Here is a 16926-nt window from a genome sequence, read left to right as displayed (position 1 = left end):
AACATACACCATCATAATTCATAAGCAACAACTAATAAGCAATAGCAATCACTTCAAGGAAAAGGTAACCTCGCAGCCATCCTTCTGCATTCAAGTATCAATGTGCATGCAAGATTCCATTTAATATGAAAAAGCTGGTGTTCAACTATATATTGTAAAATTGCAACCCTAGAATCTCTGTGAAACTACCAGTAACTCCAAAAGCTTAAGGTGCTGTAGATGGCGTTATTTAATCTTTTATACTTTAACACTCCTCTCACGTGTGACCCCTCTTTTTTTGGGTTGGCCTACACGTAGCACATGTGGCCCCACTTTTGGGTTGGCCATCTCTTGTGGATTTTTACTCACAAGATGGTTTGAACTCAGGACCTTTGCTCTGATACCATGGGAAACTACCAGTTACTTCAAAACTTAAGCTGTTGGAGATGGTGTTATTTAATCTTTTATACTTTAATCATCTCTCTCTCTCTCTCTCCCTCCCTCTCATAAAAGCAGAGCCCCGAGATTAACAGTCTACCGCTAAAAATATATGAAGTAGGATGGCTTCATGACAGGAGAGATTGGGTTTTTTTTTTTCTTAATGAAAATAACTGAGAAAATTAGAAGTTGAATGAGGGTTGAGGTGCAAAAATTACCTTCAAGAAGTTACAGTTCCCACTCAACGGAGCAGCTATATCTCAGATATTGCAATTGAAAGTAAATGGGGTAAATAAGCTTGAATTAAATTAGAGCAGCTATATCATTCAGATCCTTCTTATGCTCCAGATTGTACGGACTTATTTGGAATAACCAACTCGAATATCATAGAGAGCTACAACAACGATCAATATGTATAAAAGTAGGGGATTTTTTGTGTGGGTTGAGGCTTGAGTTTTCTAATTGGCAAAGATCCCAAAAATACCATGTCTAATTTCTCAATAAAGCAACACATAGAGAAGATGGAAACACCACTCTAGGTATTCATGTATTCTTTAGAAAACACATATGCCCGGATTAAAAAACCCCAAAATTGAAGAAAGAGGATGAAAAAAAGATCAGGAAAACCCTAAAATTGAATAAGAGAAGGGGAAAAAAGGGAGATCAGAAGCATAGCCCTTTCTCTCATTTTGGAAAACGGGACAAAAAATCATAACTTTAAAATAAAAAGTACATCTGTTGTTAGGTGGCAAACAACAGAGGAAGAAGATGAAGAAAAACTGAAAATAATGATGAAAAACCCTAATCTATGTGTTGAGAGAGAGAGAGAGAGAGAGAGAGAGAGAGAGAGAGAGGGACGTTGATAAGATGGGAATGGAGGTTGATGTAGTCTTCTATCTCTCACAGTGGAAACAAAGACCAAAAAAATCTTCATAGAACAGAAAGAAGAAGAAGACGTGAGCTCGTGGGAATTTGAGGGCATAGGAGGTATTTTTCACTTAGACTTGTTGGAATTTGAGGGCATAAGAGGTATTTATCTATTTGGGGTGAGGAGTTAAATTCACAGAATTGACAAATAAATGAAAAACTTCAAGCATTTTCTCTACACACGTGTAGATAAGTTATCTACACACTAGGTTAAAATACAGTGGAGGCCCACATTGTTTGGGTAATCCAAACCATTCATTTGATTGGCCCTCACATAGATAGGCTGTCCACAAAAAATCAGCTTCAGATCATCCTAACCCTTCGAACCGTGGAGGCAAAAAATGGACAAATTTGTGAAGGTTTATACACGTCCATTTTACCTCCACAAATCGTAGGGTTGGGAAGATCCTATGGAGCTGATTTTTTATGGACACCCTATCTATGTGAGGGCCAATCAAATGAATGGTTTGGATCACCCAAACAGTATGCTACCTCCACTGTATTTTAAGCTAATGTGTAGATATCTTGTCTACACATGTGTGTAGAAACCGTTTTCTCATATGTATATGTGTGTGTGTGTGTGTGTGTGTGTGTGTGTGTGTGTGTGAATTTACTAGGCAATTTCGGAGAAAGCTATTTCACCTCTGGCTTTTCGATGTGAGAACAGCTACCTCAGATAAATTAAATTAATAAGACAAAATCTGCCAAAAAATCAACCTGTATGGATGGTACATACCATATCACGAAAAGACAATGTATGAAGAAAATCAACCCATATATATGTGAGGATGAAAGTTTGGATGAAAGTTTGCTGACTGAAGAAAGACCTCCTTTTCACTACTAGACAAATGGGGCGTGGAGGAAGAATAGGAGGGGCAGCCTTGATGAGCCATGGCAATGTGAGTGGAAGGCTGTACTCGATTTTGTTTCAAGAACAATGTGAATTGAAGGCTAGGATGCCGGAGAATTTATAGGACTGAGTTAGAGAGTGGGTGAAATATGTTCACGTAGATCCTATTGTTAAATAGTAAAATATTTTGCGTTTGTAAGTAACTAGTTAAAATGCACGTGCTGTCCATTTAAAATTGTACAGACCACATCATAGGTTGATCTAAACCGTCGATGTGATAGAACACAACATCAATAGGTTGTGCCTGTAAAATCATTTATATGATGGGTGGCTGTGAAAACACCTGAAGTCTAAAAAAAAGTAGGTACGACCCATATATATATATATATATATATATATATATACTAGTAAAAAACGTCAAAGAACTGTACGGACCACATCATAGGTTGATCCAAACCGTCCATGTGATGGAACACAACATAAATAGGTTGTGCCCTAAAACTCATTTCCATAGGCTGATCCTAGCCCTCCAATCTATAGAGGTTTCCATAATATGTTGTTCTTCTTAAATCGGATGGTTAAGCTCACCCTATAGATTTTTTATTAAAAAAGCATAAAGGAAGGGGGTAGGATCGAAATTATTTGGCTTTAATGGGTGCCTTTGTTAAAAAGCATAAAGGAGGGGGTATGATTGAAAATATGTGTGTTGAATGGGTGCCTTCGTTGGGGCCACATTATTTGGGTGATCCAAACCATTCATTTTTAAGGCCCTCACATAGATAGGGTGTCCACAAAAAATCAGATCCATAGGATCATCCTAACCATTCGAACTGTGGAGGCAAAAAATGGACTAATTTGTGAAGGTTTAAAGACATCCATTTTACCTCCACAAATCGTAGGGTTGGGATGATCCTATGGATCTGATTTTTTGTAGACACCCTATCTATGTGAGGGCTTTTAAAATGGATGGCTTGGACCACCCAAACAATGTGGGCCCTCACTGTATTTTAAGCTAGCGTGTAGAGAACTCTCTACACATATGTGTAGGAACCGTTTTCTCTCTCTCTCTCTCTATATATATATATATATATATATATATATATAGAGAGAGAGAGAGAGAGAGAGAGAGAGAGAGAGAGAGAGAGTTTATATGATGGGTGGCCGTGAAAACACGTGAAGTCTAAAAAAAATTAGGTACGACCCATATTTTTTGATGATCCAAACCGTTCATGTGTTTGTGCCCCAAAAATCAGTTCCATAGGATGATCCTAACCCTTCGATCTGCAGAAGATTCCATAAATGATTTTTGGAAATCTCCATATTCAGATCAGTTCAGATCTGAGGGTTAGGATCATCCTATGGAGCTGATATTTAGGGCACAACCTATTTACGTTGTGCCCAAATAGATGAATGGTTTGGATCATAAAAAAAGTGGGCCGTACCTACTTTTTTAGTCTTCACGTGTTTTCACGACCACTCATATGAGAATTTATAAAAAAGTGGGTCGTACCTACTTTTTTAGTCTTCAGGTGTTTTCACGGCCACTCATCATATAAAAAGTGGCCGTGAAAACACGTGAAGACTAAAAAAGTAGGTACGGCCCATATTTTTTTATGATCCAAACCGTTCATTTGTTTGTGCCCCAAAAATCAGTTCCATAGGATGATCCTAACCCTTCGATCTGTAGAAGATTCCATAAATGATTTTTAGAAATCTCCATATTCATATCAGTTCAGATCTGAGGGTTAGGATCATCCTATGGAACTGATTTTTGGGGCACAAACAGATGAACGGTTTGGATCATAAAAAAAAGTGGGTCGTACCTACTTTTTTTAGACTTCACGTGTTTTCACGGCCACCCATCATATAAATTCTCAAGAATATGATGGGTGGCCGTGAAAACACGTGAAGACTAAAAAAGTAGGTACGACCCATATTTTTTGATGATCCAAACCGTTCATCTGTTTGTGCCCCAAAAATCAGTTCCATAGGATGATCCTAACCCTTCGATCTGTAGAAGATTCCAATAATGATTTTTGGAAATCTCCATATTCATATCAGCTCAGATCTGAGGGTTAGCATCATCCTATGGAAATGATTTTTAGGGCACAACCTATTTACGTTGTGCCCAAGCATATGAACGGTTTGGATCATAAAAAAAAGTGGGCCGTACCTACTTTTTTAGTATTCACGTGTTTTCACGGCCACCCATCATATATATATATATATGTGTGTGTGTGAATTTGCTAGGCAATTTCGGAGAAAGCTATTTCACCTCTGGCTTTTGCATGTGAGAACAGCTACCTCAGATAAATTAAATTAATAAGACAAAATCTGCCAAAAATCAACCTGTATGGATGGTACATACCATATCACGAGAAGACAATGTAGGAAGAAAATCAGCCCATATGTCAGGATGAAAGTTTGCTGACTGACGAAAGACCTCCTTTTCACTACTAGACAAATGGGGCGTGGAGGAAGAATCGGAGGGGCAGCCTTGATGAGCCATGGCAATGTGAGTGGAAGGGTGTACTCGATTTTGTTTCAAGAACAATGTGAATTGAAGGCTAGGATGCCGGATAATTTATAGGACTGAGTTAGAGAGTGGGTGAAATATGTCCATGTAGATCCTATTGTTAAATAGGAAAATATTTTGCGTTTGTAAGTAACTAGTAAAAATGCACGTGCTATCCATTTAAAATTGTACAGACCACATCATAGGTTGATCTAAACCGTCGATGTGATGGAACACAACATCAATAGGTTGTGCCCCTAAAATCATTTCCATAGGCTGATCCTAGCCCTCCAATCGATATAGGCTGATCTTAGCCTATGTTCGTCAATATTTTTACAGGTGTCCTGCATTCGTAATATCAACATTTCTGTAACTTGACTCGCACATAGTGAATAAGGAAAAATAGTTTTTTCGTCATCGTTAGGGGTGCAACTTGGGTGTCAACCCAACCCAATTCGGGTTGGGTTGGGTCGGGCTGACCCGATTTGATATTGTACCAATTGTTGCCCACCTCAACTCAAGCCGGGTTGTTTTGGATTTTGAGAACGAATAGTGAGTCACCAATAATCAGTTTTTAACTCACAATCGGTTCTCAAAATCCAAACCAAACAGGGACTAACAATTAACAAAGGAAAATATTATCCGCACTACTATATTTTGATGATCACATTCCTCACTTTATTCAAGTACGGTATGGCCCGCACCATAGGATTATCCAAACCGTCCATTGTGGACTGTGGAGAGTATTTCAATGTTGAAAAAGAAAAACACAAATATACAGAGCTTCTTTAGATGAAACCCAAATTCGGGTTTTGGGTCGGGTCGGGTTGCCCGACAGTCCAGCCCGACCCAACCCGATTTCCAATTGGGGTTGATTTTTCCAAACCCAACCCAACCCGATTTGCGAAAAAGCTTAACCCGACCCAACCCAACCCAAATTCAGGTTGAACCCGACCTGCGTGGGAACATCCAAGTAACAACGACGGTTTGAAATTATATATAGTGCTAATGTCCTCACTACCATATTTTATAATGGCACTACTCACCGTATTTTGATGATCGCACTCCTCACTCTATTAAAATGTATGGTATGGCCCGTATCCTGTGTCGGTACTTTTCGTATGTAGATTACGATTTTACCCTGAAATTATTTCTCATACAGATAAATGTTAGATATCAGCAAAGGGGTTAATGTTAAAAGAGTAATGCTGACGTGTAAATCCCAGATAAAAAGAAAAGAAATTTCGGGATAATTATAAAGTAATTAAAAATTCGAAAAAAATAAAGGTGGAAATCCCGAAAATTTCGCACGAGGAAATAACGAAATTTCGACCGAAATAATGACACGTTTCGGGTAAGTGCCATTTCGGTTTCGGTCTCCACCGAAACCCGAAATTTAAAACCATGAGCATAGGTTAGGCTCCCTTACCAGTGTATTAAGATTAAAAGATATTACAATCAAAAGTGCAAATCAACAACCCTATTTCTAGATACAGTATTTAAAAGAAAGGGGAAATACAAATGTCTTAGATAATACAAAGTCTTCTAACTATCCCTAAAAATAGAACTAATATATAGGGGGCAAGGTTTTAAATTTCGATGAAATCCGAAATTTCTGACCAAAATTTCAGGTTTTGGTCGACAGCGAAATCGAAACTGGGTAACTTCGAAACGTTACTCTATTTCGACAGAACTTTCGAAACTTTCAGTCGAAATTTCATTTTTCTGAAATTTCTCGGTCCGAAATTATAGGAAGATACAGTTAAAATGTATATTTTATTCACTACTTAATATTTCCCTGATTTTGGGCGAAATTACAGGAAAATTTCGCGGTGATTTCGCCCGAAATTTCAGCATGGATAAAATATTGCTTTTTTTATTTCGTCAAATTTTGAAATTTCGGCAAAAATTTCGGTTTCGGTGAGGAAATTAAAACACTTACAACAAATGTAAACATATCAATTAGTCAATCAAAAGCTAAATTCTCATAGTTACCTAAAAGGATAACACTCTTATTAAGCTCAAGATAAAGACAAACATACACTTTGAACTTCACAACAGAGACAATAACAGAATCTAAACAACTCAATTACTCAATGAATAGCCAAAACGACAACACCCTTATGTTAATTAAGAGAATGACAAACAGATGCACCCTTATTTAGCTTAAGACAAACAGCTGGACGCGTTCAAACTTCATAACAGAGACGATTTATTGTTGAAAGGGTCTCTTAGGAAATTTCCCTTCTGCCCACGAGTTCAGGAGTAAAAGGAACCATCAAAGCATAGTCTCCATTTTCAAAAGGGAATTGGATCAACAAGCAATAAGGCTATATTGTCTTTGGTCTCATGTGTTGAATCAGTGTATCCATCGCGGTAATAGTACATAACTTCATTCGTACGTGCAAAATTGAGTACCCTAATAATGAGAGGCATCGGAATATGAATCGAATTAATGAGTTCTTGGTTGATGTCTTTCCATTCCAAAGAATTCATTTCTCGCAACTTCTCATACGCCTCTTCCTCTGTGCATCTGTGGTCCTTCATGTAGCACTCCATACACGAAGGAATGTGTCCTCTTTCTTGTTCAAACTACGTGTTCGAAACACATGAATTATTGGTAATCTTTGCGATAAGTAAAACATGTGAAAAATAGAACTTTTTTTTATTTTTTATGAATTCATCATACCTTATGTGATGCGATATCATTCATGATTCGTCCCAGTATAGAAGCCGACCTCACGAGATTGGGTATTCTAATAATCCAATCAAAGTCCTCTTTTTTCACAGTTTCATCCATGCCAACGAAAGAAGTTAAGATGAGCAATGGGTAAGAAGTACTGGTTAGAGCAATGTTCATGTACTCCTCAAATGTTGGATGATGCTCTGAGTGAAACCATTTGGCCTCCTCGAAGTAACTTCTATTCAAACATTTCACCTGGAATAACCAACTGTAGAACATTACAACTAGGGAAGTATATGTAATAATTTCGCGGAAAGCCATTTCACGGCTAGCTGTTGCATAATAGTAATAGAACAGCCACCTCAGACGAATTAATTGAATAAGACAAAATTGCCAAAACGTCAACCTATGTGGCTGTCCTCATGTGCAAAAGTCAGCCGCGAAATGGCTTTCCTCGAAATTGCCTAGCAAATCCCAATAAAAATAGCAAACGTAGAGAAGCATATCATACTGATTCTTTTAAGTAAGATATACGGTATTTTTCATCAGGCGTTAATTCCTCTTCAATTTCAGAGATGGTATTGACGATTGCTTGAAAAAACGCTTTGATGTAGTCTGGTAGTTGATCCATAGCCCCAATACCCCACCTGAAAATTCAGTGCAAATTCACATTTTCAGCCTAAAATTTACATTTTTGGGTCAAATCTCGCATTTATGGATTAGAAATCTGAGGAGAAGATTAGAAAGCAAATCCCTGACCTTTGGATTATATTGGTCAATAGTTGGAGTTCATCCCATGTGCCATAAAGGTCGTAGGTATCATCCATCAAAGATACGAATAAAATTATTTTGGTCAAAATCATTCTACCTCGGCCATATTGTGGTTCGAAATAAGTTCCCAAGATCCAAAAGTACAATTCCACAGTTCTTTCTCTAGCATAAGGTAACTTTGTTTGGAGGTCAATATCCTTCCACCACCTAAGGAAAAGTATCAACATATCATGCGCAATAAGCATTCATATTGTTGGATTTGAAGATGAGAAAAAATAGGCATTATTCAGTTCATGAAATTTACCTTGAGATGTCTCTTAACTCTCTTTGGTGAATTGACTGTAAGAGATTGAAATCTAACTTTGCAAGCTCTAGTAGTACTTCATTCTTTGTAGATTGTTCTTGGTAGACAGGGATGTATAGTCTTGCATTCAGCCTCGGGATGCTCTTGTGTAGAGGCAAATCTAGGGATTTCTCTACATGTCTCGCAAGAGTAGGGCTTAGGAGGGGTATCATTGACTTGAGGTGCTTTCTGGTGAATGCCAAGGCATCATCTAGTATAACTTCTCCTTGTGTACTAAGATGTGTCGCTTCATACAAATTCAACATACCTAGAGTGTTGCTTGCTAAGATGACATTGAAGTTTCCTTCGTCGTCCATAAATTTCAAAAATACATCTGTTTTACAATTATAATTTGTTACATGCATCATCAAAAATAGAAACTACGAATAATGATATGCACAAACTAGCAAAAGCACACTAAATTAATAGAACATCAAACAAATAGGTAGTCATACCGGATGAGACATTATATCCTTGTTGTCTAAGTAGTCGAAATCGGATAGAAACAACATTAAGATCATCATCATCATCATTGTATACGCCATTTGTATATGAATCGTACATGCGTCTTAATGCCTCCTCGATTTGAGTTTCGAAGTGATAGGCCACTCCAAGGCGTTGAACCTCATCTACCAAATTCATTTCTTGGACGGGATCGCTGGCATTGCTTAGTATGCACTTAACTTCTTCTTTCAGTTCTTTAACTCGTTGTTCAGCCAATGCATCATGCCCCTGGACAAACACCTTACACCACGTAAAAGGGTTTCTATTCATCGCCGAAATATTAGTTTTTGGTAAACAATGAAAGGGGTTCCACGTATTGGAAATTACGATGAGGAGGAGAAACAAAATGAAAATAAATATTGGGAAATGATTATTCACACCCCTTTAAATGAGGGTATGGGGCAGACTTGTAACGCTTTTTAATGTCAATTCACTCTTAAGCCCAGTGCACGAGGCTCTTGCCATTGCGCGGGTCTAGGAAGGGCTAGATGGATGCAGCCTTAATTGCAGAGAGGCTGTTTCCGGGACTAGAAGCCGTGACCATTAGGTCACAATGGAGCAACCTTACCGTTGCGCCTAGGCTCGCCCTATATCTAGGATCTTCATACTAACCATTAATCACCTTGAAACCATCAAAATCGAGACCATAATCACATAGGAGGGAAAATGATCAATTCATAGAGGATCATTATAAATAGAACAAGACAGCTACCTATTCACCTCTCTAGGATTTTTCCTTACAAATTTGTATTAGAGTAGGACCCACCAAATCTAATTTCTCTTCTAACCAGCGCCATAGGTCCAGCGAGAATTCTTAGTGAGGACCAAACTTGTCATTTGGCATTAAAATTTTCAAAGTTTTAAATTTTCAGAGAGATATGCCAATTCGAGGATCGAGAATTCCTTAGGCTTTTGTCAGTCGTGCAAAAAATAAATAAATTTACTACATATTGTGCTTTCGCATCAGCCACATTTGCAAAAGAAATTACCACATTTGTCCTACCGGCCTTTCCTTTAGTAAGTTGAAGTGCGCCGATGATGATTAATTTTGTAGCTTTCTTATTGATGAATCCAAATTCTGAAATATAGGTAGAGTTTTTTTATCTTACACCGACTAAAATATCATGACCTCAGAATTGTAGTCCATATAAAGAACTAAAACCAATGCAATTAGACACACAAGACAATTCAAGACGTACAGGAAAATTCAAATTCTAGACTTCAGAATTGAATTTATTCTTCTCTCCAAACTACATAGAATTTTAGTTTTGATTTAACAGAGGAAAATAAGGGTAGATCCAGGAGAAATACTTTTCTCTTTGGATTACGTGCTGGAGAAGAAGATCAAGAGATCATCATTGCAACAATAAATTTCATTTCAATTTTTATGTAATTTTATTTTGATTTCCATATTAGCTTAGAATTTCTCTTATCGTATCATTTATTAGAGTAGAATTCATGTCATTTCAGTTTCTTTATTCGATAGTTCTATTGTCTTTTTCATTCTTTTATTTGACCAATTAATTATGGCTCTAGGAATAGGGATCAATCTTTTGATCTAGGAAATTCAAATCGAAAACATGTTGGAGTTACTTGATTTTGATGCTCCACGAGGTAGTCAAATGAACTCCACTCTAATAAAGCATTATTCTTCATTCTAGCTCTTTTAGCGATTGATTTCTTTTAAAACTCTAAATAAAATATAGTTAGATCAATAATTTTCTTTTAAAATTGTCGAATTTACTTTTGAATTAGACCATTTCTTGTTCGTTTTGATCTAATTTATCAAGAACTTTTAAAAATCGGGATTTATGTGAATTTCAAAATACAATAACTTGGATCCTTGCTGCATCAAACCCTTTTTAGACTTGTATGGAAGACACTGAATTAAATTAGTTCACATGTGTATTGTATAAAAGTAAATTTAAAAATTAGTAATAGAACAAGACGAACAAATACTCAAAAATATTCATATACCGATAGAAGTCTCACAAACATCTATTTACTTAACAAAATATGCCGTTCAACATACACCGTCATAATTTATAAGCAACAACTAATTAGCAATAGCAATCACTTCAAGGAAAAGGTAACCTCGCAGCCATTCTTCTGCATTCAGGTATCAACGTGCATGCAAGATTCCATTTAATATGAAAAATCTGGTGTTCAACTATATATTGTAAAATTGCAACCCTAGAATCTCTGTGAAACTACCATTAACTCCAAAAGCTTAAGCTGTTGTAGATGGCGTCATTTAATCTTTTATACTTTAACACTCCCTCTCACGTATGACCCCTCTTTTTTTGGGTTGGCCTACACGTAGCACATGTGGCCCCACTTTTGGGTTGGCCATCTCTTGTGGATTTTTACTCACAAGATGGTTTGAACTCAGGACCTTTGCTCTGATACCATGGGAAACTACCAGTTACTTCAAAACTTAAGCTGTTGGAGATGGTGTTTTTTAATCTTTTATACTTTAACCATCTCTCTCTCTCTCTCTCTCTCTCTCTCTCTCTCTCATAAAAGCAGAGCCTCGAGATTAACAGTCTACCGCTAAACATATATGAAGTAGGATGGCTTCTTGACAGGAGAGATTGGGTTTTTTTTTCTTAATGAAAATAACTGAGAAAATTAGAAGTTGAATGAGGGTTGAGGTGCAAAAATTACCTTCAAGAAGTTACAGTTCCCACTCAACGGAGCAGCTATATCTCATATATTGCAATTGAAAGTAAATGGGGTAAATAAGCTTGAATTAAATTAGAGCAGCTATATCATTCAGATCCTTTTAATGCTCCAGATTGTACTGACTTATTTGGAATAACCAACCCGAATATCATAGAGAGCTACAACAACGATCAATATGTATAAAAGTAGGGGATTTTTTGTGTGGGTTGAGGATTGAGTTTTCTAATTGGCAAAGATCCCAAAAATACCATGTCTAATTTCTCAATCAAGCAACACATAGAGAAGATGGAAACACCACTCTAGGTATTCATGTATTATTTAGAAAACACATATGCCCGGGTTAAAAAACCCCAAAATTGAAGAAAGAGGATGAAAAAAAGATCAGGAAAACCCAAAAATTGAATAAGAGAAGGGGAAAAAGGGAGATCAGAAGCATAGCCTTCTCTCTCATTTTGGAAAAGGGGACAAAAAATCATAACTTTCAAATAAAAAAGTACATCTGTTGTTAGGTGGCAAACAACAGAGGAAGAAGATGAAGGAAAACTGAAAATGATGTTGAAAAACCCTAATCTATGTGTTGAGAGAATGAGAAAGAGAGAGGGACGTTGATAAGATGGGAATGGAGGTTGATGTAGTATTCTATCTCTCACAGTGGAAACAAAGACCAAAAAATCTTCATAGAACAGAAAGAAGAAGAAGACGTGAGCTCGTGGGAATTTGAGGGGATAGGAGGTATTTTTCACTTAGACTCGCTGGAATTTGAGGGCATAAGAGGTATTTATCTATTTGGGGGTGAAGTGTTAAATTCACAGAATTCACAAATAAATGAAACAATTCAAGCATTTTCTCTTTTGCTATATAGCAGATACTGAATAGTAGATATACTAGTAAAAAACCCTGGCCGACAAAGAACTGTACGGACCACATCACAAGTTGATCCAAACCGTCCATGTGATGGAACACAACATAAATAGGTTGTGCCCCAAAAATTATTTCCATAGACTGATCCTAGCCTTCTAATCTTATAGAGGTTTCCATAATATGTTGTTCCTCTTAAATCGGATGGTTAAGATCACCCTATAGATTTTTTTATTAAAAAAGCATAAAGGAGGGGGTAGGATTGAAATTATGTGGCTTTAATGGGTGCCTTTGTTAAAAAGCATAGAGGGAGTAGGATTGAAAATATGTGTGTTGAATGGGTGCCTTTGTTAAAAAAAAATAAAAAAAAGTGATGTGTAATTCCACAAAAAATTCTCTTATTTTCTCTTCTACTATATAGTATTAGATTAGATATATATAGCAGAAGAGAATATATATATATATATATATATATATATATATATATATATATATATATATATATATATATAGAGAGAGAGAGAGAGAGAGAGAGAGAGAGAGAGAGAGAGAGAGAGAGAGAGAGAGAGAGAATTAATTTATATGATGGGTGGCCGTGAAAACACGTGAAGTCTAAAAACAAGTAGGTACGACCCATATATATATGTGTGTGTGTGTGTGTGTGAGAGAGAGAGAGAGAGAGAGAGAGAGAGAGAGAGAGAATTTATATGATGGGTGGCTGTGAAAACACGTGAAGTCCAAAAAAAAGTAGGTATGACCCATATTTTTTGATGATCCAAACCGTTCATGTGTTTGTGCCCCAAAAATCAGTTCCATAGGATGATCCTAACCCTTCGATCTGTAGAAGATTCCATAAATGATTTTTGAAAATCTCCATATTCAGATCAGTTCAGATCGGGGGGTTAGGATCATCCTATGGAACTGATTTTTAGGGCAAAACCTATTTACGTTGTGCCCAAACAGATGAACGGTTTGGATCATAAAAAAAAAGTGGGCCGTACCTACTTTTTTAGTCTTCACGTGTTTTCACGGCCACTCATCATATTTATAAAAAAGTGGGTCGTACCTACTTTTTTAGTCTTCACGTGTTTTCACGGCCACTCATCATATAAAAAGTAGCCGTGAAAACACGTGAAGACAAAAAAAGTCGGTACGGCCCATATTTTTTGATGATCCAAACCATTCATATGTTTGTGCCCCAAAAATCAATTCCATAGGATGATCCTAACCCTTCGATCTGTAGAAGATTCCATAAATGATTTTTGGAAATCTCCATATTCATAGCAGTTCAGATCTGAGGGTTAGGATCATCCTATGGAACTGATTTTCAGGGCACAACCTATTTACGTTCTGCCCAAACAGATGAACGGTTTGGATCATCAAAAAAAGTGGGTCATACCTACTTTTTTAGACTTCACGTGTTTTCACGGCCACCCATCATATAAATTCTCAATAATATGATGGGTGGCCGTGAAAACACGTGAAGACTAAAAAAGTAGGTACGACCCATATTTTTTGAGGATCCAAACCGTTCATCTGTTTGTGCCCCAAAAATCAGTTCCATAGGATGATCCTAACCCTTCGATATGTAGAAGATTCCATAAATGATTTTTGGAAATCTCCATATTCAGATCAGTTCAGATTTGAGGGTTAGGATCATCCTATGGAACTGATTTTTAGGGCACAACCTATTTCCGTTGTGCCCAAACAGATGAACGGTTTGGATCATCAAAAAAGGTGGGTCGTACCTACTTTTTTAGTCTTCACGGCCACCCATCATATATGTGTGTGTGTGTGTGTGTGAATTTGCTAGGCAATTTCGGAGACAGCTATTTCACCTCTGGCTTTTGCATGTGAGAACAGCTACCTCAGATAAATTAAATTAATAAGACAAAATCTGCCAAAAAATCAACCTGTATGGATGGTACATACCATATCACGAGAAGACAATGTAAGAAGAAAATCAGCCCATATGTCAGGATGAAAGTTTGTTGATTGGCGAAAGACCTCCTTTTCACTACTAGACAAATGGGGCGTGGAGGAAGAATTGGAGGGGCAGCCTTGATGAGCCATGGCAATGTGAGTGGAAGGCTATTCGATTTTGTTTCAAGAACAATGTGAATTGAAGGCTAGGATACCGGAGAATTTAAAGGACTGAGTTAGAGAGTTGGTGAAATATGTCCACGTAGATCCTATTGTTAAATAGGAAAATATTTTGCGTATGTAAGTAATTAATGGGTACAATCTTTATAATTGATCCTCTTACTAATTTTGTATTAGGAGATGCAAAACGTGTATTGATTACACCATTAATTTAGTACCCATAAGGGTAGGAATGTAATTTACCACATGTATATGCAATCAATGCAAAACCATGATCCCATTCAGCTTTACACTCAATACAATCTGGTAGCCCATGAGTGGGCCAAATTTTACCTGCCCTAGGTGGATTACCTGGCTACCCCTGAGGCTGGTGTTAACTTCTGGGTGAGCCCTTTCGTGGGCCACATGTCGACAGCTAATTGGTATTGATTGTTGCTTGCTTTGATGTGCTTTGACTTACTTGCATCCCTTTTTTGTATTGATTGTTTAGGAGTCTATTTCATAGACTGTTAGTTTGTCATATGGCTTAGGAGTTAGTCCTTTAGAGTCCTTGTCTTCTTCTTTATTATTAGAGCTTTGCTGGCTTGGGACCTTAGATCATTTTCATTGTTCTTGGAACACTTGTTTACTTGTTATGGATCGTCTCTTTGAGGCACTAGTTGCTTATTCAGGGTTTTCCCTTTAGATTTAGGGCTTTGCCCTAGTTTGTGGTGTTACTTGCGTGTTCCTTTTAAGAGTTAAAACATTTAAAGGTCCTAAAGTATTGAATAATTTTAAAATCCAAAAAACATTAGAAATTTAAAACATCAAAAATATTTGAAAACATCAAAAACCTTAAATCATCTAATGTGTTGAGTTTTTTTATTTAGAAGTAGTTCAGGAAATTCTTATTTCGAACTACGTTGGCTTGATCCTCTTCCACGAGGTACGTAGTGCAGCTTGGGATCTTTATCCCAAGTCCAGCCAAACTTTGTAAATAGACTTTGTAAATCTTTCAAAAATTATTCAAACAACTTTAAAACCCGGGTTTCAAAAGATCTTCCTCTAGAGTTAGGAGTTTGTCCTAGATAGAGAGTTTTCGAGTTAGGAGTTTCTCCTTGATGTGTTGTTTGATTGTTTTGTGTTTGTGTTTGTATTTGTGTTAGAGTTAGGAGTTTGTTACGCATCCGTCCGGTCAGTTGGTGATTCACATCGCCGACTGATGACTAGGTCTAGGATGCGTTAGTGATCCCATTGTATTTCTTAGGACACACAGCCTAGTTACACATAGATTGTAGGAATCACCAGCATTAGCCTAAGGCTAACCTGCATTTAGTTAGGGCATATAGGGTGTCCTAAAATTCACAATTCACTGAAATATAAATAATTGCACAAGAAGCTTTAATAACTAGTCCGGTCTTTTAGGTCGAGTCTAGGATAGATGTCTAGATATCTTAGATATCATAGCTTAGAATAGGTGCGAAGAATTACGTTGCCTTGATTCTTGTGGAGACGGGGATACGTAAGCTTCTTTGGATGAACATCAGATCATCTAAAACTCGGGCTTAAGCATTAGAGTCTTAGGGTCTGTTGCTAGCACTTTAGGGCTTGAGTTTGTATATTGATGATGATTTTTTTCATAGGATCATGATAGTGTGTGTTCATTTCTTGGCTTACTCACATGCTTATTCTTTTATCTGCCCGTATTTCTGTTTATTCTTTTTTTCGTTTACTGTATCTTAATTCATTTCATGATTAACTGCTAGTTTTAGATTTCTCATCCTGTGCAGACCTTATACCTTTAGCTGTAGTATGCATGTGTTTGTCCACCAGAACTTAGACACCAGTTAGGCATGTCACTCATAACCTAGCTGTGATTATGCGACACTTCTTCAATTTATTTTGTGCATGCTTATTATTTTATCCCCGGGTCATGCATGTTTAGGTAGACGTCCACTTGGGGATATTTGTTCATACTTTACATGATTTTCACCAAAAACTCTTCAAGGTTAATAATAAATGGCATAAGAGACCAAGTGCTTGCACTCGGACGAATTGGGGGTGCTCTTCGGACCTTCTCCAATCGTAATCAGGCATGAGCCCATATATATTTCTGGTTATCCATGGTATATAGAGCATATTTATTTTTGGGGTTCCATGGCCTATCCATGGATGACGACTCTGAGTTTGTTTTAAGTAAGTCTTGGTTTGAGATTTATCCTTGGATCAAGAGGTATCTCATTTTTATCGCCACTCGTGCTATACTATGAGGGTGACATTCATTTCGAGAG

The 16926-nt window shown here is 37.1% G+C and overlaps 1 protein-coding gene across 1 annotated transcript; it reads right to left on the bottom strand.

Moving 5' to 3' along the window:
- Nucleotides 1-6699: 6699 nt before the first annotated feature.
- LOC143848511 (beta-cubebene synthase-like) lies at nt 6700-14676 on the bottom strand. Its single transcript, XM_077357465.1, has 7 exons — nt 14486-14676; nt 8962-9238; nt 8468-8840; nt 8152-8370; nt 7904-8039; nt 7399-7647; nt 6700-7301 (listed from the first exon to the last, which is right to left on the bottom strand). The coding sequence occupies exons 1-7, from the start codon at nt 14624-14626 to the stop codon at nt 7008-7010; spliced, it is 1689 nt and encodes a 562-aa protein (XP_077213580.1). The 5' UTR covers nt 14627-14676; the 3' UTR covers nt 6700-7007.
- Between the last annotated feature and the right edge of the window lie 2250 nt (nt 14677-16926).

Source organism: Tasmannia lanceolata, unplaced genomic scaffold (assembly GCF_043159265.1).
Source record: "Tasmannia lanceolata isolate RefF3 unplaced genomic scaffold, GAP_Taslan_0.1 ptg000016l, whole genome shotgun sequence".
Lineage (NCBI taxonomy): Eukaryota > Viridiplantae > Streptophyta > Magnoliopsida > Canellales > Winteraceae > Tasmannia > Tasmannia lanceolata.
The sequence above is the reverse complement of the archived record's forward strand: the minus strand, read 5'-3'. Positions and strand labels throughout refer to the sequence as shown.

Bases quoted from the DNA above. Each gene is read 5' to 3' on its own strand.
- LOC143848511 (XM_077357465.1), bottom strand. From the start codon at position 14,626: ATGGCTCATCAAGGCTGCCCCTCCAATTCTTCCTCCACGCCCCATTTG. The intron at 8,841-8,961 runs GTATGACTACCT...ATTGTAAAACAG, and splicing joins AGGATATAATGTCTCATCCG to ATGTATTTTTGAAATTTATG. The intron at 8,371-8,467 runs GTAAATTTCATG...ACTTTTCCTTAG, and splicing joins GAGTTAAGAGACATCTCAAG to GTGGTGGAAGGATATTGACC.